The 23,295-nt window shown below is 40.8% G+C and overlaps 1 protein-coding gene across 2 annotated transcripts; it reads left to right on the forward strand.

The window, feature by feature from the left end:
* The first annotated feature begins 392 nt into the window (after positions 1 to 392).
* Positions 393 to 22,371, forward strand: arhgef18a (rho/rac guanine nucleotide exchange factor (GEF) 18a). 2 transcript variants are annotated; one of them, XM_083990623.1, is made up of 21 exons: positions 393 to 700; positions 5,010 to 5,070; positions 7,718 to 7,857; positions 8,275 to 8,370; positions 9,547 to 9,687; positions 10,488 to 10,732; positions 12,012 to 12,137; positions 12,393 to 12,510; positions 13,630 to 13,881; positions 15,016 to 15,092; positions 15,260 to 15,441; positions 15,753 to 15,808; positions 16,261 to 16,440; positions 16,651 to 16,776; positions 17,353 to 17,450; positions 17,539 to 17,598; positions 17,702 to 17,749; positions 18,650 to 19,114; positions 19,734 to 20,055; positions 20,701 to 20,805; positions 21,479 to 22,371. In XM_083990623.1, exons 4-21 carry the CDS (start codon positions 8,280 to 8,282, stop codon positions 21,640 to 21,642), a joined length of 2,856 nt encoding a protein of 951 aa, XP_083846749.1. In that variant the 5' UTR covers positions 393 to 700; positions 5,010 to 5,070; positions 7,718 to 7,857; positions 8,275 to 8,279; the 3' UTR covers positions 21,643 to 22,371. The 2 variants fall into 2 exon arrangements, with proteins under 2 accessions (XP_083846749.1, XP_083846748.1); XM_083990622.1 differs by having other exon boundaries at positions 7,721 to 7,857.
* The last annotated feature ends 924 nt before the right edge of the window (positions 22,372 to 23,295 follow it).

The following is a 23,295-nucleotide window of genomic DNA, read 5'->3' on the forward strand; positions in this document are numbered from 1 at the left end:
AAGTTCTTCTTATTCTTATTCTAGTTCTTCTTATAAAATGAAAATAAAGACATAAAAGGTCACACAACTTAACATATCAGTGCAGTTCACTTTTCAGATGTGTGGAAATTGTTTGCAGTTCTACCGAAAACTGATTTCCTCTCTAAACTTCTCTAAACAGTTGGTTAACTGTTTAGGCACAAAGAGGTAAAATAATCCAATATTATACAATGTATTTCTATGTATTGGTACTTTTCCACAACAACAAGTATTAGTTGTCAGCTGGTAAATAGTTGCTGTATTATTGTATAGTGGCAGAGGAGACATGTCATGGATGCCTCATGTCTGCATTAATTTAAAGGGCAGTGTTTGAGGAGCAGAGGGCCACAGTCTTGCTGGATGAACTTGCTGAATGAGTTGCACTGAACCAAATGATTCCCACAATGCTCAGAGGAGGAAGGAAGGAGGCGCTCATCCAGAAGAGGCTGGATTTCTCTTTTTTAAAAAAACACCCTCCTCTCTTCCCTCCCCTCAGCTCCATTTTCACCTAGCTGTGCACTTGTTCTTCCTCCTGAGGCATCCTCACTGTGTCCTCCTTTTGATTGGAGACTGTAAGTTAGAAAAAGTTTGACTGGAAATAATAATAATAACAGACGATACATGAATCGTGTCTATCGCTCCCGGTGAAGCTGCTGCGGCTGCTGCTTTCTTTCAACGCCAGGTAAGATACAAAGTCGTTAGGTTGTTGAACTGCTCCTTGTGTTGAGAGTTAGGGAAGTGACACAGGCAACAACAAACAGGTGGATAAACAGACCGGACTGAGTGAAGTTACTGAGTATATCGTCAAAACAGCGACCGTATGAACAGACTTTTCTTTTTCTTTTTTCTTTTTTACATTTTACTCGACGTTGCCTTGGAAAAATAAAAACACGAATTCCTCCATTTTCCTTTCTGTGACGTCGTAACGTTAATAATTCTGAACCAACTGATGAAACCATAGAAACAAACCACAGTGTTCTGTAATGTGGCTAGCAACAACCAACCGTCGTTGTCATTTTTGGTCAGTGTGAGCGTTTTATCAGCGCCACTGGTAAAAGCAAGTAACTCTGTAAACGTGGGAAACACCTGTAGGTCCTCACAGTCAGTCAGGCACCTGCGGCCGAGGCCACTCCTGTTTCGACTCGAGACTCTACACCTGTCACCTGTTTGGTTTGGTGTTTCATACGCCGCTGATACTGCGACGGACGGACGCACCTGTGTCTGTTGATTTTTTAGTGCACCTCAGTCAGTCAGGCGCCATGGCATTCCTCACATTCCCATCAAAACACTGGTGTCTAATTTACTTTTTTTTTTAATTTTTCAGCGACCAACTTATCTCCCGGTTTTCCACTTGAAGGGACAAGTGATTGCAAGCGAAGTGTATGAAACTATAACCGTAGTAGTAGTAAGTAACGAGCTGTCACGAGAAAATAGTGCGTTGGAGGATGTAACCAAGCGGAACGATATGGAATTTTCAACGGACGACATTTCAGTAATAAGTAAACGTTAAACCACAAAAAATAGTGCTTAATTATACGTGCGGAATTATATTAAACTATGACCGTGAAAACAGCTGTAAAGCCATAAAAATACTGCGTGATGATTATGCGGAGTGATACGAAACTCCCAACTAATGAAGCTGCAATAACAAAAAGTGACACACAGTGACAGTAAATATTCTTTGTTTAAAACTAAAACAACAAAACAGGTTCAAAACTAGATAGATAGATAGATAGATAGATAGATAGATAGATAGATAGATAGATAGATAGATAGATAGATAGATAGATAGATAGATAGATAGATAGACCCATAGACCCATTTTGTGATGATGCAGGTCGAAGTTTTAATCAGGAGTTGAGATGTGAGATGAGACTGCAACAACCAAAGTCAGATTTAGCCTACTTTCATGTCAGAGTGTGAACGGCTGGATTCCCCTTCTCATACTGACAGGAACACATTGGCATGTGCTTACGACACACTGAAGATAAAAACAAAACAAAACAAAACACCATCAGTATCTGGAGGTTAATAAGTAAACCATGTCAAGGTTGATGGTGCATGTGACCACAACACAGACAGTGCAAGAAGTAGACAGCTCAGTTGATTGCCGTCATCTGTTATTGATAAATTAATACTCCTGGGATGATGTGACACAAATACAGCCTCCAGGTTTCGTCAGGAACAAAAGCGTTGCACTTCACTGGTTTCTTTGTGTCAGTGTTTATGACTTCCTCGTGTCAGTGGGTATACTGTAGTTTCACGGTTGTTAACCCCCTAACGGTCTGGTTAGGAGAAGACCATCCAGCCCCTTTCACTTCGGCTCGTCATGGCAGGACATCAGCAGCACCTTGGATTTGTTATAATAGTTTTGTTGTGAATGTGATTATAGGGCCCGTTTTAGTTTGATGTCAAGCTACTTTCCACAAACAAAGCATTTAAGCAGTTTCTCCCCTATCACTCAGTCCTCTGCAGGATACCTGGCGGACTTGTTGGTCTTGTTTTGTCTCTTGTGTTTCTTCAGGGAATGACCTGTATTTCATGCTGCACTGCTCCTTTTCCACCCACTGTGAATCACTTGAGGTGTGGCTGTGCAGACAACAAGGGGCTGCTCCATACAAACCACTATATGTAACGCCTGTAACATACCATGAGGATTAGAAGCAGCCCTTAAAAGAAAGTAATATGAAACTATGGTCTGGGAGGAAGCTCCCTAGTTGTTGTTTTTATTCTTTGTTTGCACATTGAGGAAGTTGTAGATCTCATGTGGTACCTGGAAACAATCATACAGAAAATCAAGTCCAAAGCATTTTCTTCTATCTCTTGAAATAGAGAAGAGTTACAGTAAATATCATGTGGTTTCTCTGGCAAAGTTGAAGGTTTAAATTTGAATCTATTGTTATTTGTACAAAGAACTTTTGGTTGCTAGTTGTTCGCTGACTTCACCTGTGATGGCACAGTAGGACTTGTGTGTGGTATGTTTTTAGTCGTGAAAGCCTGATGGTCGTCTGTTGTCTCATCACATTGATCCAGACTTGGTTATCATTAATAATCATTGAGCTATTGACTGTGACCATTTTTTTTTTACAGTGATTTGTGGTCACCAGAGAAAGAAAACTTGTGACTTGGACTCTTCACTGGTTCTAAAGGGCCACCAGCAAGTCCATATTTTATTAATGTGAAGATATTGCGATCAGTCATAAATTCAGTTGGAATCGTAAATTTTGCATTTCATTTGCGAAAAAAAAGAAAAAATGTATGTTTTTTTATGTTGTTGTAGTTGTTTGTTCAGACTTAACAGGCATTTACCTTTGTGTCTATGATATGATTTGTGGTCCAGTCTCTGTGCCACCACAGTGTTTACAGATGGTACTATGTTGTGACATAAACAACCTGTATCAAACAAAGTTAACCTTCTTCTTCAGGGCTGAAATGTGTAGTGTCAGTGGTGTCATTTACACCGATCAAGCGAAACATTATGAGCCCTGACAGGTGACGTCAATAACTCTGGGATATAGAAGGCAGCAAGTGAACATTTTGTCCTCAAAGTTGACGTGTTAGAAGCAGGAAAAATGGGCAGTGAGTGTAAGGATTTGAGCGAGTTTGACAAAGGGTCAGACTGTGATGGCTTTGACGACCGGGTCGGATCATCTGAGAAACTGCAGCTCTTGTGGGGTGTTTCCGGTCTGCAGTGGTCAGGATCTATCAAAAGCGGTCCAAGGAAGGAAGGAACAGTGGTGAACCGTGGGGAGTAAAGACTTCATGGCTTGTGTGGTCCGATCCAACAGACCAGCCACTGTTGCTCAAATCAAACCTTTATTTTATCTCGAAAGACCATTGAGGAGGAGGAGGAGGAGTCCTCATTTACATCACGCAAATTCACAGCAACACAACAAAACATAAAACAATATTAGCTAAAAAATAAGAAACAATTAAAGGAAAATATTAGGCAGACAAGTTGTAGTGGAGTTACAATCGAATAAGACAATCAGAGATAAAACTTTTGAACAGCTGAAGTAGCAAAAATTCTTGCAGTTTATTCTCCAAGTGTGTGGTGCATTACAGAAGAGACATTTTACCTATTTCAGTTTGGACAAATGGAGTATATTTGTAAATGGCTGAAGAAGTTCATCCTGGTTGTGATGGAGAGGTGTCAGAAGACACAGTGCATCACAGTTTGTTGTGTGTTTGGCAGCAAAAAGATGACCACACCGAACACAACATTAGGCAGACTGTGGTCATGATGTTATGGTTGATCGGTCTAACTTTTTGAAACACAGAAGAGAACTGCGCTGTTTTTAGACGTTGATTGTTGGGAGATAGTTTTATGGACACAACAGACAAAAACAGTGCTGTGCTGCGTGATGACGACACTGATTTTGAGGTTTCTGCTCCTTTTCTGCAGCAAGTGTCATTTTGTGTGGGCAGGTGAGAGAGAAGAGAGAGAAGCGGTGGAGCTGCTGCGTGAGCTTGTGTCACAAATTCTTTAGTCAAACAGTGGTGTATGTTTTGGGTGTGTCAGACTGTGAACGGCTACAGCTTTTCTTCTAAAACCCTCTGCAGAACCAGACACAGATAAAACAAGAACAAACTGTTGTGACTGTTTTTCTATGATTATGTGTCTCTGTCCTTTTTGAAGTTCAAACATTTTCTGTCACGCACTGTCAGAGCTTATTTGTTCTGTGTGATTTACAGTATGTTACCGACCCACATTGCAGAGCTGATTTCCTCCTGGCTCCGTCTCATTTAGCACACAAGCTTTGCCACCGCTGATTCAGGTGGGGGCCTTTGTATCAACAGTGGATTAGTCTCATTGACCCTCAAGGGCTACAATGAAAGTGGGACACACCGCTCTATCAGAGCTGAATCCAAATCCAGATCAGATTGTGGCCCAAGAGCATCCAACCACAACAACCCCCCCAGGCGTTTCTGCAGTCGTTTCTTTCTTTTTGTTTTAATAAGATTGTTCCTCCTTTGTGTTTTTATTCCAGTGTGACAAGGAAACTGCAGGAGACGCATCACGAAAAGCAAAAAAAGTCTGTTGGAATAAAGGTGAGTCACTCTCAGCGGCAGACGACGAGACGAGCGGCTTTCAAGTGTCATGTAAGGATGGAAATGTGAGGAACACACGCTAGATTTGACAGGATGTGTCAGTCAAAGGATCGTTGTGGAGGCTGGTAACATTTTTCCCACGCCAGCCTGCTGCAGAGATACACATCTCAGAGTCAGGAGCAAAATGCTTGGTGATGTCTTTGAATTATAATTAAAGGGATATTTCAACATTTTGGCATGAGACTGCTTGCCGAAAAATTGCCCTCGACAGGAACGCATATCGGCAGTTTTGCATGAATTTACCTCTAAAACGTCTCGTAACGTTCTGTTATTATCTCATAGCGTGGTGAATGTGCAGGTCACAACTTGTCCACGAGAGCGTTTTGGAGTTGTTGGATTGTGTATTTGATGAGTTTGATGAGGGAAATCAAGAAATCCCATGAGCCTCTAGCTCTGAGCAGCTCGCGGCTCTGCTCCGCCGATCTAAAAATAGCTTGCACTGATAATTAAAGGTAACAAACCTACTGCAAAAACAGAGTGGACACGCACATCACACCAGTGAGGGCAGGTGCAGAGTGCAAACAATAAGCAAAATAGAAAAAACAAGAGCACTCGCAACTCTGCAGGACTCAGTGTCAAAGTCTCCCAAAGGTCTCAATGAAGAGATGGACATTAGACCCTTCTTATGAGTTTTTGTATATGTTCTTCTCCTTTTTTCTTTTGTTTTTTCTGGGTTTACTGATATTTCTATCATGACTGTTATTTATATCATGACTGCTTTTCATGAGTCGGTGTTTTATATACTTATATACTCATTGCCAGTTTTTCTACTATGAATATTGCACTTTAAGATGTTACTATACCCATCCTATATGACGGCTTCTGGTCCGATGACTTTGTTTGGGTTAGGAACTTTGTTCCTTTGATATTGTTATTATTATTGTTGTCACTTTACTTCATTATGGCCTCTTGTTACTTGAGGTCAAATATTTTCACATAGTGTTGTTATTGTGTGACACCATGTACATTTATTTATATGCACCGAGAATATCAAGGTCAGGGTATTGAGGTTGCCTGTTGTCTTATGTTTTTTCTGTTCATTCTGACACCTGCAACAGCTGTATACTATCTTCTCCTGATCAAGTCATGTGACTAGTAGTATTTAAGATGGCCTCTGATAGCTATCCTACTGTCTGACGAAGAGCTACATTGCTCGAAACAAACCTACTGCTAAAACTATAGGGATTATGGCAATGGGCCAATTTGCCAAAATGTTGAACTATCCCTTTAAGACTATTGATCCTTATGTCACCACAGTGCAGCTCTGTTCTGCACAATCTCTTCCTTTTTTGTCGTTTTTTTTTTTTTTTTTGCCTGAGAGCTGGTCTGACTTGAGTCTCATTTTACCAAACCAGTTCCCTCTCCACTGGGCCAGATAACGTTTTGCAACAGTCTGTTGTACCATGAAAGGCACATGTGGACTTATAGTTCTTCTTTTGTCAGTCCTAGTTTGTTTGTTTGTTTGTTTGTTTGAGTGTGTGTGAGTCAGCAGAGCAGGGCACTCGATAAAAAATAATAAAGGTATTTTTGTTTGCATTTCCTGTTTACTTAATCTTGGAAATAACCCTGGTTTGAAATGAATCACAGATAAAAATACTCATGTGGCCCTATGAACAAAACTAGTAATAATAATAATAATTTTATTTGTATATAGCACCTTTCATACAAACAATGCAGCTCAAAATGCTTTACACTGAAAATTAAAAACAATAAAAATAGGATGAATATGATAAATGAAGTTATTGTAGTTTGTTTTACACACTGTGAACCAGATTCAGCTTATGTAAGGCACAACAGTGGATTGCAGTTAAAGCAGATATCAGTGGAATGTTTTTGTTAATATAAGTCCTAAATAGTCCTATTTTCCGTCAGCAATCACTTACATGAAGTATTTCAGCCTAAACACGAGTCTCTCCGTCACTCTGCTCTGCTGTAACCCGAGGAGAAAATTTTCCTTGTGGGATACAAGTGTTATCCAATGAGGAGAGAGAACGGCATGAAGGGCTGTGTGTGCAGCCAAGGGATGCGCGTGAATGTGGTGACGTAGCACGAGGACCAATTGATGCCTGACAAGGGCGGGGGCTGCTAACTCATGGTGCGTTCAAAGAAACTCGTACTTTGTGTTTTTCCTTCCTGTGAAGTCATACCAGTTCGATCTGGTACGAGTTCACGGGTCGGAAGTTACGAGTGGCCGTTATAGGGAACTTTCACAGACAACAGGATGGTAAAAACACGAGCTACGGGTTACCTGGAACGCTACCAAGTCGTAGTTGTGACTTGAAGCTGTAACTTACGGTTTCAAAAGCCTGCCTTGAACGCAGCATTAGCCGAAACGGCCGTGAAGCTGATATCTGCTTTAAAAACATCTATGTTTTAAAAAAATTTTGTTGCAAAACCTCATTAATCAGCACTCGTCTCTTATTTTCAACCCTCTCACATTCACTCTTTAACAAAGTATCAATGCTCTCTCTGCCTTTGTAACTCTCTTGGCATGAATGTTATGAGAAATATGTTGCCAAAGGGTTAAGAATCAATGGAAGAAAATACAATTCACAGAATCAAATATATCTCTCTCTCTCTCTGTCAGCAGCACTCGGTCAGAGGTGTTTTTCCCCCCCTGGCCTCCGATGGCCTCGCTGCCAGCTTCTCACGTCCAGGCATGAGTGTGACCTCCCATAAAACCAGTCCTCAGCCTCCTCCTTCTTCATACGACGACACACGTCCCAGGTTGGTGAAAGTCCATTAAGAACTTCTCATCCTTCATGTACCTGCATGTGTTATCGGCCACATTCACGTCTTAAGTCTTTTCTCGTAGATGAAACAGAAACTAAAACCTGGTAAAAATGTTTCTTCATTCATCCTGAGGCTCATAGATGTAGAGTATAAAACCTGATTGTTGAGTCATTTGATGTGTGACGTTCTTCCTTGTGTCACCGTGTTTGTGTTTCTCTTGGTGTCATACAGTTGAGTTAAATCATCTAAGCAGGTCCCATCTTGAATATAGCAGTAGTACCGAAGCCCCTCGGCACTGGCGTGTGTGTGTGTGTGTGTGTGTGTGTGCATGTTTTTGCGCTGACATCACATTTTAATTTACCTGGCTGCTGCTGAGCCTTATCTCATCACATACCAACTGAACCCCTCCAGGGCCGATGGATGACGCGGACGGCCTGCGGCAGAAGCTCCACTCTGACGACGCCGTGTCGCTGTCTTCCTCCTTGGCCGAGCCCATCAACCTAGAAGGTCAGCTGGTCACTGTCGGCGTCGGTGTCGGTGAGGATGAGGAGCTACTGAAAGCTCCTCGTCACAACAGCGGGGTTTAAATTCACAGCTTATAGAAACCTTAAAGGGACAGTTCGCCCAAAATTCAAATTTCACTCATTTTCTACTCACCCTCATGTCGACTAAGGGCTGGGAGAAGTTTCAGAGTCCTCCGTGCCTTCTCTGAGTTACAGCGGGGCTCCGTGCAGCACTGCATGTCCATATGACGGTAGCAAACGGAGCTCACTTTTCTTTGTCCAAAAAGACACACCAAAAAACATCCAAATACCTCCACACAGTGCCTGTGCCTGTGTCTGTGCCTGTGTCAGAGCAGTGAACTGAGACACTGGGAGCTTCCGCTACAAACAAGCTTAAAACATATACTTATTTAACTTTTTTCTGAACAATTTCTCATGTCGGGGCTTGAATACAAGAGGGACATTACAGACGAGCAGTATGGAGGTATTTGGATGTTTTTTGGTGTGTCTTTTTGGACGAAGAAAAGTGAGCTCTGTTTGCTGCACGGAGCCCCGCTGTAACTCAGAGAAGGCACGGAGGACTCTGAAACTTCTCGGGTGAGGGTGAAAATGAGTGAAATTTGAATTTTGGGTGTACTATCCCTTTAATGTGATTTTAATGTGTTTATGGGTTTAATCCTCTACTACGTGACACTGTACAAAAGTACGATTATGGAGTAAAATTCATATACTCATATAGACGGTAAAGTTCCTAACCCCTGACAGACTTTTTGATCCTATGCACCTGCCAATATACAGTATTTGTTAGTTTTGATCATTAATTTAAAATTGTTGAAAATAAATAAAATTCAAGTAAAATTCAGTTCACAATGGTAAAAAATAATCATTTCTGTTCATTTCATCAGGTATCTGTCACACACAATTAAAGAAAAGTGTGTAATGCTGCAGCTACACTTCTTTGAATAGATTTTCTATTTGTGGACTCAAACCTTTCTCTACTTTTGTTCCTGTGAACTGACTAAAACCTGACTCTGTCACAAAAGTAACATGGTTTACTATATTTATCAGTGACTTAAAAAATAACCTGTGCATGACCAGTAAATGATTCACACTCATGTGAGCACAAGCTTTTTTGTTCGGTTGAGACGAGTCTCAGCGTGACTGTATCCATGTCATTCAGATTCCCATTATGCGCGGGTGCGAAATGAGCTGGAGCTTGACGCCAAGAACCTGGAGGCCGAGTCCTGGAGTGTGGCTGTGGACCAGAACTTCCTCCGGACCCTGAACAAAGAGGCCGTTAAAAGACAAGATGTCATGTATGGTACGCTGCACCAGCTACAGCTAAAATTACACACATACGTAACTGGACTGAGGTCTCCAGAATCCAAAAGTGAACTGGGATGTGTATCATCACAGAGAGTTTATTTACGCATCTACTATATATGTGTCTGTATACAGACTGAACCTAAACATTAACCTTGACACTGACTGCAGATTTCACTGTAATTGCATTTAAGCAGATATGACTGTAACCATGATGATGATGGATGTGTAAATCAATCAAACTTTATTTGTAGAGCACTTTTCGTACAGGAAGCAGCTCAAACTGCTTTACATGATAGAAAGTACTAAAAACAGAGAGGGCATTTACACATTCACACACCCAAAAATGAAAACACTTGACAATTTGTACTTTGCAGTGGGAGAAAATAAGATAAAATAGGTAAATGGAATAAAATGAAATAAAAATAAATACATACAATAAGATATATGAATATACTGTATGTGTAATGTATAAATATTTCAAAGGAATAAAAATGGAGATACTGCATAAAATCAAAGTTTAGATCTAATCAACTGTGCTATAAATCTTAAAATAATCAAATTCAGTTAAACACCAGACTAAAAAGGTAGGTCTTCATTTTGCTTCCAAAATATCCAAGTTCCTTTAACTCGGCTTTCGTTTCACGTTGGTTCTGTTTTGTGTTGCCAGTTAAGCAGCTTCGCTAGTTCAGTCGAAGGCACTCTGCTGGTCGTAGCAAGGATGTTATTGTCACTGTAACACCAGCACATTCCAGATGTTGTAAAATAAAGATCCCTTTTTTAAATTGATTTTCCCAGAGTTGATCCAGACGGAGATGCATCACGTGCGCACCTTAAAGATCCTGCTCTACGTCTACATGCACGAGTTGAGGAAGTCTCAGCTGATCGATGAAGCCAGGCTGGAGCGGCTCTTCCCCAGAGTGGAAACTCTCCTCAGCCTCCACCAGCACTTCCTCAGCTGCCTCAAAATACACCAGAGTGTGGAGGACGGCAGCCCAAAAGAATACCAGATCACACAGCTGGGGGATGTCCTCATCGCTCAGGTACATTCAGTCATTTGTATTCATGTATTCAGTCAATCTGATTGATCTTCTCAAAACAAGGGGTTGCAATTGAGCCAAGACCTTCCTGGATCTCTAATTAAAACAACTTGTTTATTTATCAGGGTAATTTTCTGAATTGTAGATGTATATAGTTCCTGAGGAGAAATAGTTCTGTCTTCATATGAAAATGTCTTTGTTTACTCACCTTCAGGTTAAAATGTCAGCACAGTTTGTGTGTCAACACAACACACAGTGAGTCTGTGGTACTTTTCCATGCAGCAGCTCTTTAAAACAACCGACAAGTGTTTTTTTGTCAGAGCTCCAGAAAAGATAAAACAAATTTTGTTGTGGATTAATTACAAACAGGTTTTGCAGCACAAACCCAGTTTTCTTTATTTAAATAACCGTGTCATTTCTGAATACAGTATTCAAATTCCTGCATTACACCTATTTTCTTTTTTCTTTTTTTTACTCAACTGTTGCTTTCACCTATACATCCAGGTCTACATTAAAATGTGAGGGACACAAATACAATAGCAGGTTTGAGAATTGTTTCAGCGTTTATTTTGAGGATATTTGTTTCATTTCTGTGGGGGAAAAAACAGATTTTAACTTCAGCGCTCCTGCTTGGTGACGCCACAGTACACTCAACCACGTCTCTCTTCACCCGTGTCACTCTCTATGCATGTGCCGGCTGAGTGTGCAGGTGTCCATAGGAATGGCTGGTATGTCTGAAATGCTCTGAAAGTGACTACTGATGGGTGTGTTTGCTCCATAAGCCCAGGAATGATGCTGTGTCACTGCCATCACATTCCCACAGAAGCATTTTTTTTTTTACCTTTTGGTTTTTTTGGGGGGGGTTCTCAGGTTGCCTGTAACATCTGGCCAGGGACAACGGATGAAAATGAGCCTTACTGGCTCTGGCTCACCTGCAGTTTCTTTTAAATTCTGTTGATTGAATTAAAATAAAAAAATTAAAACCTGAGTTCACACACTTATGGCCTTTAATTATGTGTTCAGTGCTGCAGAAGAGAGTTCAGTTTTATGTTTCTGCCATCAGTTATTATCATATTATCTGTATGAATCGACATTTCATCCTCACTCATGTCTGCCGTGTTCAACATGTCAGCGTTGATTGATGAGCATCAAATGAAGTGATGCTCCACGCTGTGACAGATGTGTGCAGTCAATGTAGTCACAATACGTGTATAAGTGATCATCAACACACGATATCTGCTCTTTAGAAATATAAATATCATGGTGTTTTTTCTTGTGATAGTTTTCAGATGCACTGGGGGAGAGAATGATGGAGTGCTACAGCGATTTCTGTCAGCATCAAACTGAAGCCATCAGCTTCTACAAAGAGCAGCTGCAGAACAACAAGAAGCTGCAGATTCTCATGAGGGTAAGCTGCTGTTTGTTGAGTTTTGTGTTGTTTTTTAATGAGCTGTTGATGAGTGGGTACATGGCAGGGATGGTGATTATTACAAAAAGACTGAGATAAATAAACTAAATCAGTCTGTGATGTTAAACCCAAGGCGATAAACTGCTTAGCAAGAGTTACACCAGATAAATGATGCAATAGGAGACAAATAAACTAACATATTGGACTAATCAAGTTTGTAAAACCAAAACTTACTCTTATCTTTCTTTATAACAGAAAGTAGGCCAGCTGCCTACAGTGCGGAGGTTGGGAATCCCTGAGTGTTTCCTGTTGGTGACTCAGCGAATCACAAAATACCCCGTCCTGGTGGAGCGACTCATCCAGAACACTGAAGGTAAAATCCAACCACTCGTCGTCACCTCCGCCTGCCTCTCTGCACGGTGTTGCAGTCTTTACTTAAGGGGAGACACTACAGGTGAATAGGGTAAAAAATTTAAAAAGCAGATATCACGATGAAACTTCCCAAGTTTATCACTTACATTAAGACAAATATTTTTTGTATCACAAGTTTTGTCAAATTTTATGTTTAAATATGTAAATGAGTCAATATCTGATGAAATATGAGTTAATTTTCATATATTTCCAGAACCGAAATCTGAAAAATGGATCAAGCGGCAATTCTTGTTTTATTTTGTTGACATATTAGAGTCAGAAGTTTTTACAGAGGGGATTTTGGATATCTCCTTTAACACTTTGTAAATGAGAAAATACTGTCACCAGCCCAAAAACTATTTTCGCCATGTTTTTAGGAATAAAATGTTATATAAATCAGGCTTTGAATGATATATCAACAATCCTCTCTGTAAAAACCTTCAGAATATAGACAGGAATAAAACTGGAAGGTTTGGTGTCTGTAAGTGCTGCTGAAGTGGAAATTTCGGGTTCAGAGTATGAGGAAAAACTCATTTTCAGAAAACAGCCTTTAAAGACTTGTACTGTAAAATTTCATAGATTGTTAATGTAAATCGTACTTTTACGATTGGTTGCGGATACGGAGGAGATGACAATTTTTGGAGCCCACATCATTGTTCAAGACTGAGAGAGCTTTACAATGATACCTGACATGACATGGGTCAGACAACGGGCACAGCATAGTATGTCACAGTAGCATGTTCATTTTTGGCGAATTTAGGAGAAATCTACTGACGGAAGAGACAAAATTAAGTAAAATAACCACCTTAATGTGGATTTTCTACCATTTCTTTTGACTTTTCTGAAAGAATACAAAATAGCCCAAAATCTCAAAATTGATCAGTGCATGAAAAAACAGTGTTTTTGCCTGGGGTGTCTCGCCTTAACCTTTAAGTGTTTAATTCATTATGTGTCATTGTACAACTCAAACCTCTGTCGTCCAGTTGTCTGCCTTCTTTGGTAACATAAAGTTAGGATGGAAGGATCCTGTGGATGTGAGATGTTTTCAGCGGTTGATTGGTGTATTTCATGCTCTTTGCAGCCGACACAGATGAGCACAGGTCTCTGGTACAGGGTTTGGCGCGGATCAAAGAAACCATCTCCGAAGTGAACGACCAGGTCAGCCAGTACGAAAAAGCTGTTCGTCTGAGAGACATCGGCCTCCGTCTGGAGTCCAAGTCTGTCGGGCGGCAGAAGGACGGCCAGGTGCTCCGCAGGGAGGACCTGATCCATGGAAACAGGACGCTGCTGCATGAGGGCGCCGTCACCTGGAAGTCGTCTGGGAGACAGAAAGGTCTGTGTCGAGTTTAGCCAGCGACTATTTTTTTTTTTTTTTTTTTAAGTATATTTTTTGGCGTTTTTGCCTTTATTTGATAGCACAGTGAGATAGACAGGAAAGGGGGAGGCAAAGAGTGGGGGAATGACATGCAGGAAAGGTCTGCCCGACGCGGGATTCGAACCGGGGACGTCTGCATTGAGGACTGTAGCCTCTACATGGGGCGGCCGCCTTAACCACTGCGCCGCACACCGCCCCCGCCGGCGACTATTTATCATGTGAATATTGACAATTATTGAGATGATGTTCTGATCAGTGCAAGTTTTCAAGAGGTTTTGTTAATTTTATAAGGTTGATCCTTAAAATGTAGGTCCACTTTACTTAAACAGAATTGTGTTTCCCTCCACCTTAAAGGTTATAGATAATCATATGATAAAAGTATTATTTATTAGTGGACCAATAAAGGTAAGAATCACAAACAAATCGGTAGTACTGATAGTGTTTCTGTCCACATGATCAACTTGTTAACGTTGCTGCATCAAGTCCAAACCTGAGCTTTGTCATTACAGAGAATGTGGTTACACATTTACAGGGTGGAGAATATGTCTTATCAAGGTCCACCCATCATCACTTGGGTTTTTTGAGATGCTGATTGTCCAGTTTTGACAAAACCTTGGTAAATTTAAAGTGATATGTAGAACATTGGATTTGCTTCCCCAAGCAAAATGTATATATTAAGGTTTGGGAAACTCACTGTGAACACTGCTATAGATCTTTACGTGGGCTGATATTTATCATTTATTTATTATATTTCTCCTTTCACGCCTATTTATGTATTAATTTATTATCACCTGTCTGTACATCAGACTTCCAGACAGCTGAGTGGATTAGTGTGTTACAATAAGAACGACACTTGTTCTTGTTTCCTTTCTGTCTTTTATAATAGGAGGATCTATTTCAGAGGAAATATCCTTTGTGATTGCCCGATGATCGAGAGAACCAGTGTGACAGCATATTTTCATATCATTAGTGAAATGTTGATGATGAGTAGTTGCTGACATGTCTCAAGCTTGAGACAAAATATTAAGTACTTGATGTGTTGTGTACTTAAGTGTTGTTTTGATGCTGAGCAGCATTAATCTCCCCCTGCAGACATCCATGCTGTGCTGCTGTCAGACCTGCTCCTCCTCTTACAAGAGAAAGATCAGAAGCTTGTGTTTGCTGCTGTGGTGAGTTCTGCCAAAACATCGTCACGAGGGACAATAACGCGTCTCATCTCCCTGACAGAACGGATGTGTTCACAGTTTGTATTATTAACTTGTACGATCCAAGAAAGATCGAGATCATTGCTTGGATAACTAACTAAACCCCTGATTTATCACTGCGACTCATGCAGGACAACAAACCTCCAGTGATCTCCCTCCAAAGGCTGATAGTAAGAGAAGTGGCCCACGAAGACAAAGCCATGTACCTCATCTCTGCCTGCACCACCAGCCTGCCGGAGATGTACGAGATCCACACAGGCTCCAGGGAGGAGCGCATCACCTGGACGACCCACATACGAGAGGCTGTGGAGCGGTGAGAGAGCACAATGAGTTTCATTGGACAAGTTACCCATGACATTATATCTTTGATCTAAAGATGTTCATAAAAATGTAGTTCAAAAACTAAAGGGAAAAGCTTGGGCTAAAGAAAAACCTTTGCCTGACACTGGCACTGTATGAAATCTGCGTGATCTTGTGGGATGTTCTGCAAAGTACCTGAGCACTAAATAAACCAAAGAGAACAGTGCTGTATGGAGACTGACACAAAACTAAATCAGAAAAATGTTTAGCCAACATACTTAAAATGAATCATCAAACACTCAATCAGATGTCTATGTTTTCCAGTTATCCGCAAAAGCAGCTGCAGAGACAGCTGATCGCAAGACTGCAGCACTGTCAAGGTAAGACGGCTCAGTTTATCAACATGAAAACATAAACACAGTCACTTAATTTCTAGGAAAGGAAAAACACACACATAACCTCTTCTTTTCCCTGTATGCTGCTTCCGTCCTGTCATCCTGGTCCTAGTTTGGGATTTACACACTTTTCTCTCTGCTTTGATAAATGCTGACACTGTTTCAGTGGAGGAAATCTGAAAGTCATTAGGAAGAGACCAGTGTGGGATTTTGATATTTGATTCATATTCATCATTTTATAATGTGCAGATGTCAGCTCAGTCAGCTATAAAATATATATTCAGCAGTTATTTAAGTATCTGAAGGAATTACTGCACTGTTGCATTTCCACTAAGAGGTTCAGATTACAGCAACAGTGTTAAACTTTTATTTTGTCTGCCTTTGCACTGCCCTTATTAATACAAACATGTTGTTTATTTCATGGTTCTGCTCTGTAGATGCTCTGAGGGAGAGAGATGAGCTGATAATACAGTGTCTGACGGAGAAGCAGCAAATCTTTGCGGCTCTGTACGAGACCACGACGGAGCAGGAAACGCTTCACAAAGGGCTGCTGCTCCGAGGAGACGGCACCGACCTCCAGCAGGGGGGCGCGCTGCTCGAAGGAGCCATTGATGAGGGTAAAGAGCTGAGACAGTAAAATCACCTTCTACCCTGTTGTCTGGAGTTTTATGATTTTGATTTTGTTGGTTATGAAAAAAAAATCACATTTTTATTTATGCTGAGGTGAAAGTGAAACGTTGTGTTTACCCTCACAGCTGAGTCACACCTCAGAGAGACTGATAATCTATTGTGGTGGAGATTAAGGACTTTTATTCTTTTGTCTGCAGTGGAAGACCTGCTGAACCTGTACTTTACAAGAGCTGGAGATCCAGACACTCTGACGGAGGACGGGAAGATGCAGGGGTTGGCTGAGACCACTGCCGACAGCGACTCGTATGAAGATCTCACGAATAGTAAGATGTGTTATATTCTTATATTAATACAATTTAGAAACAACTTGACTGTATCAATCAAGTAACACAGCTCAGCTCAAACAGTAGCAAACACCTGTGTCTGCTCTTCAACACAACGTGTATTGATTGTGAAGACAGCAGTACATTTAAGTTAATATTTTGATAGGATAATAAGTTATTTTCTTCATTCATGTATTTGGCTACATGAATAATAGATCTAATATAATACAGAGGTTGTTCCCAAAGTCAAGTTCAGGGATCTCCACAGATTCCTAATAGCAAAAAGAGGGGAATAATTTTCATGATAATTCAAGTTTCTGGATCTTAGACCTGAAAAGATTTTAGGACCAAAGCACTAGAGGTAGCAAGATGTTGTTTTTTCTACAATCTATAAGCTAACATGCAGTATACAGGTAAAGGTCACATCTGGGACTACAACACTTTAAACACTTTGAGTATATAACAGTTTCCATTAATGGCATTGATTGCTGAGCTGAAATTGATCAATTTATTCTCATATACACACGTTCACTATGAGTTTTTTCTTGTAAACTTTGGATGTGTACGACTCCTCAGATGGATCTGTAGCTGAGAGCTCGGACGTCAGCGAGGCCGGTCCAGTTTACATGAGTCACTCCTCAGAGACACTCTGTCCTGACGGCCTGGAACAGTCTGTGAGTAAAGTGTGTACAGGATCTAAACTTCACCTCCATGTGAGGATGAAAATATTTAGTTACACAGCGTCTTCTCTTCTGCTTCAAGGCTGATGAGGAGACGCTCCCAGCGCCAAACTGCTCCTATGCTCCTTTCCCCGAGGCAGAGGTAACTAGATACCACTTCTTACTAAAGAGCTAAACATTTTCTGTAGTTATTCATGCATATTTATATTGATGTCTGCCACTGCCACTTATTTTTTGCTCTGTAGGTTTTTAACAAGGTGTTGACGCTCTCAAAGATACTGCACAGTTTAAAGGTAATACACTGAAAATGTGTATATAATCCTGTATTTTCTATTTATGATGCATCTTATACAGTGCCTTTCGGCCATGTTGCTGTATTACTTAAACTGAGATGATGTGTGATGAAGTAACATGTCCGACATGAATGAATGAATGAATGAATGAATAAATGAATAAATAAATGTTTTACATTTATTACGCGGCTCCTGCTGCTCGGTGATCGCTGTCTTTGCGCATGCTATTAATTTATTTTATTTTATGTGATTCTATGAACTGCAGCCCAATTTGCCCTTTGGGACTGTAGCGCCGTGTTATGTAATAATGTAATAGATTTTCACCTCATGCTGTAAATAATGCCGCATAATAAAATTCTTGAACCTATTATGTAATAAACGTTGGTGCATTTTGTAATAAGTTGTTACATAATGAACCAAATCATTACAAAATGCAGGTGTTGCATTTTTTATGAAGAAAATGTAATAATTAGGTGCATTATGTAACAACTTGCATGCATCAAAGTTTATGACATATTGGGTTCAAGAATTTTATTACAAAATGTGGCAGATCCATGCTCAAAACTCACCTTTTTATTTCATTCTGACTTTGCTCTATTTTATGATTTTTAAAGTGTAAAGTGTCTTTGAGCATTTGTAAAAGAGCTTACAAGTAAAATGTATTATTATTATTATTATTATTATTATTATTAGATTATTACAAAATGTGGCGTTATTACATCATGAGGTGAAAATGTATGACATTGTTACATAATGTGGCTACACGGGCTACAGGGATATTAAATAAAACTGAACTGAAAACAGCTCTGCAGATTTTATGAGTTATATCATTTCAAATAATAGTTTTATAATTAAAAGGATTGTGTGTTTACTTTCGGTGTGTTTATGTTCACTACGCAGGCAGTCGTCGCCCTGCAGGACAGCCAGATTGAGCTCGACCGCGCTTTCCAGTCCAGCCAGCAGCCCGCTCGTCACTACAGCAACGTGCTGCTGGAGCAGGAGAAGCAGCGCAACCTGGAGAAGCAGCGGGCAGAGCTGGCCAACCTGCACAAGCTGCAGGCTCAGCATCAGGAGCAGCAGCAGCGCTGGGAGAAGGACAAGGAGCGGCAGAGGGTCCAGATCGAGAGCCTGGAGGCCGCGGTGCAGCAGAGGGAGGAGGAGTGCAGGAAACGGGAGGAGAAGCTCAGCGGGGAGAAGGCCGAGCTGGAGGAGCAGTGGGCCAACTACCAGCAGGACCTGGAGAGGCTGAGGGAGTCGACGAGGTCGGTGGAGAAGGAGAAAGGCAGTCTGATGCAGGAGAAGGAGCGTTTGGAGAAGTACAAGTCAAAGTACTTCCCAAACGTCAACTATGATGATCCTTCACAGGTGAGGAACAAGACAGGAACCAGATTCACTGAATTTATCATTGTTATTGACATTTCTGTGTATTCATCTGTTTTATTCTCAACTTGAAAATATGCAGACTTGGTACACTGCCCGTCCAAAAATAAAGTCACACACTCTAATAATACGTCAAACTACCTTTAGCTTTAATTACGGCACACATTCGCTGTGGTATCGTCGGTATCTGCATTTGCCTCGAAAACAGCTCTCATAATGTTACATTATTATCTCATAGCGTGGTGAATGTGCAGGTCACAACTTGTCCACCAGAGCGTTTCGGAGTTGTTGGATTGTGTATTTGATGAGTTTGATGAAAACCAAGAAATCCCATTAGCCTCCGTAGTGTAGCTCTGAGCAGCTCGCAGCTCTGCTCCGCCGTTCTAAAAATAGCTTGCACCGACAATTAAAGGTAACGAACCTACTGCTATGACTATAGGGATTATGGCAATGGGCCAATTTGCCAAAATGTTGAACTAAACCCTTTAAGAATAAACATAAAGTACAGAATCTGAGAAAAGCACCAGGCTCAGTGGAAACTCTTCACCTACAGAGGTCAAAGGTGAGAGGTGGTGACTTCTCCGTCTCCTCTTCTCCTCCCCAGGTCAGGAATCTCACCAGTCTCCCATCGTTCCGGTTCAGCCTGGTGAACGGAGCGGGGAAACACCAGACCCTCAACCAGAAACCCGCCGCCTCCGCTCTCAACACTCTCACTGAGCTTCCTCCAAAAGTCCCACCGCGCAGGGAGAGCATCGCCCCCCAGCCCGCCAAGCCCGAGCTGCCCATCCACCTGATCAGCACCACCAACCAGGTGCACAAACCTCCCGTCGTGCAGCAGAAGATCCCCACCAAGCTCGCCACGCAGCCCAAGGGGAAGGAGAAGGGCTTCAAGGGGAAGGCGTCGCACCAGAGAGCGCACAGCGCAGGTCAGGACGGCACGCGCCTCAACCTCTCTTGTTTTCCCTTGAGCCCAAATTCACCTCAGATAAAAAGAAAACTGGTCTAATTGAACATTAAATATACACACCAAGGTTATAGTTTTAAAATTTTCATTAGTTTTTATTTTGATTTAGTTTTTCAGTTTGCTTTTTTATTTCAGTTTAGGTTTAGTTAGTTCCACAAGTGATTAAACTGTTTTAGTTTAGTTTAATTTTTGAGGAATTGACTAGTTTTTACAGTAGTATTAGTCTTCGTCTTAGTTTTTCAGGTTTTAGGAGAAAGCCTCTGTGAGACCTCTGAAGATGAACTTCCAAATTTGTGGGATTTTTCCCTTTTAGTTGCATCCCATAAATGTTCCCATCAGTCCTCAACACGTTACATTCACTCTTGTCTACCTGTGGGTTATATTGGAGTCTCCATCTCTAAGAAAACTAATATTGTGATGTAATTATAATGTTATCTGCAATTCAGTTTAGTTTTGCATTGTTCATTGTAGTTTTTATTTTGCTCTTGTTTTTGACAAAATTGTCATTTTTAGTTCAGTATACTAAATTATTTTTTCACTGCTAGTTTTAGTTTTAGTTAATTATAATAACAGACCTCCATCCTCATGTTTATTTCTCTACATCCAGCCAACATAGACGTGAGCCAGCTGCTGCCCATCAAACCGACGGGGAAAGAAGGCGGCAGCCTGAGAGCCAAGAAGAGCGGCAGCCCTCAGAGAATCTACCACTCAGGTACGGATCAAAAACAGAAACGTCAATCACCTTAAGTTATAATCAGAATTGATAATCAGCCTAAAGGTTTGTTCAGACTCACTTTGTGTGCAAAGTAACGTGACCATTTGGGACTCAGCTCATGTGATGAATGTAATGTTCAGTTTACATACTGGTTAATAGTGTTGTGGTACTCGAGACTTGAGACCACATTTTCAAGGTCTTGGTCTTATCTCAGAATCAACAACATTTTTACTCGGTCTTGTTTCGGCCTCGGTCGAGTTGGACTCAGGATTTTTTTTCAAGACCAGTCAAGACCACAGCTGCAGTGACATCTTTTTTTTTATGTAGTTCAATAACGTTAAGATAAATAAAATTGTTCTACTAAAGTGAAAAACAGTGGGAGGAGACTTCAGCAAGTTCTGTACTGTGTTCTACTGTTTAATTCAAAGTTTGTTTCAATTGAATATGGTTTAGATTTTATATAAAAGTATATTTTCTTTTTAGCTGAGGAATAATGTAAATATCAAGCCATATGATTATTATAAGTAGCTACTGGTGCTGAATACAGTTATGGTCTTGCATTGTTTGGTCTTGACCACAACACTAGTGATTTATGCACTTGCAGCATTTTTACATTTAACGTCATGAAGAATTTCATTTATTCACTCATTTATTTGAACTCTCCCTTCAGAGACCTTCAGAGCACCGGCCACATCTGGACCTGGCCACAGTGTGAAGACGTCCCAGTCCTTCAGCGTACACAAGAGGAGCAGCAGCGAGAGTCCTCCACCTGTTCCTCCTCCTTTCCCCAAAGAGATTCTGGAGAAGGGCAAAGAGAAAGTCATCTTCCTCTAGTCACCGACTGCAGGCTGGAGCTCGGATCACTCCTCGTCCTGCATATAGACTTTAACACGAGGAGAAAAAAACGACAGAGCTGTGAAAAGACTTTGCACGTGGCTCCGTCTGAGTCCAGTATGAAGTCCAGTCACTGTTCTGGTGCTCTGTCACAGGAAGCTTTCTGCTGAAATAAGCTGAGCACAGAAAAAAAGTGAAAGTGACGGGAATGTTTTATAAGAAAAAATGTAAAAAGCTGCATCCATTTGTACATTTGGGAAAGATAATATTTTAAGATTTTATAATGTTGCTAAAAACTTTGTTGCCCAAAGCTTTTTCCTAGAAGGACCCTTTTTAAAAAAAATAATCTTTTTTTATTTCAAATGAAAGTCGGTTTTCTGTCTTTTTAGCACTCATGTCTTAACCAGTATGAGTACGAGTGGCGAGGAAGCTACAGATCGGACAAGTTTACATCTGTTTAAATTGAGGTGCAAAGCACATCATGTTTGTTTCAGAGAAAATCATATCACATTGAAGCAGACACCTGCCGAGGCGCGTACGAGAATGTAACAGAACGGTTTCTGAGCGACATTTCCTGTTAAATAATGACCCAAATAATTTAACATTTAACATTATGTTGATCATTCTCTCTGCTAGAGACACACTGACTGTTGTCACCGCCTGGATCCATGTAAAATATTTTCCAAATCCCAGCTAACGGGTCATGGAATAAAAAGATGGTTGACTTTACTGGGTTTTATTTTGTGGTTTGACTTAATTTGTCTGAGAGTTGCGAAGAAAACAAAAACACAACAAAACAAAAATCATTCTGGCTAAAAAAGTCTGAAAATAAACGAAGGAAAACTGTTGCAGCTCAGCAGGGACAATGTCTGACTGCAAGTTAAGATCTCCATCTAACTGGATAAAGTTTCTTTTGAAGTTGTTGACCTATTGGTTTGCTGAGTGAGCCCCTGTCTTGTTTATCTCAGACGTAACAATGTTCCTGATAATCTCACTAGTTGTTCCACTGATCAACAGCCTGTGGTAAGAGATACAAAAAAAAGAAATTGCTGCAAAGCACCAGCAGGGAAGAAAACGACTTCAGTCCAGTAACCATGGAAGCAAAACCGTGCTGTATCATGTGATTAAAATATGTCAAACTGGCACCGAATGTAAACGGACGACTCCACAGGGCCACGCTCAGTCAAACTGACACAACGTTGCCATATGTAAAAATGACTGCTGGGGATACAACGGATGATCTTTACCATTTTAACTATGAATATTGGCATCAGTGATATTTTCTCATTGGCTTTAACTAAAAACCTGCAGTTGACAGTTTTAGATCTTTGAGGTTTCACTGCTCAAATGTGCACACACACATCATCCTGTGCTTATAAGATATGAACATAACTAATATCATCTTGTGTCTATTTCTGTTAAATAGGTGACACATGATTATATTAAAGCTGTTGTATATCGCAGCTTGTGACCGGTGATGAGAGACTGACGTGATGCAACAAGCAGCACTCACACTATTGATCAGATAAGTGATCCAGAGTAAACAGAAACTCTCTCACTCACACTCCTCCACTTTTGAGTGAGCGAGCTGCAGCGACAAAGAGGCTCTTCATCAGGGTGCAGTTCGACTCTGCAGCCTGAGCAGCAGCAGTC

The sequence above is a fragment of the Trachurus trachurus genome (genome assembly GCF_905171665.1).
Source record: "Trachurus trachurus genome assembly, chromosome: 17".
Taxonomy (NCBI): domain Eukaryota; kingdom Metazoa; phylum Chordata; class Actinopteri; order Carangiformes; family Carangidae; genus Trachurus; species Trachurus trachurus.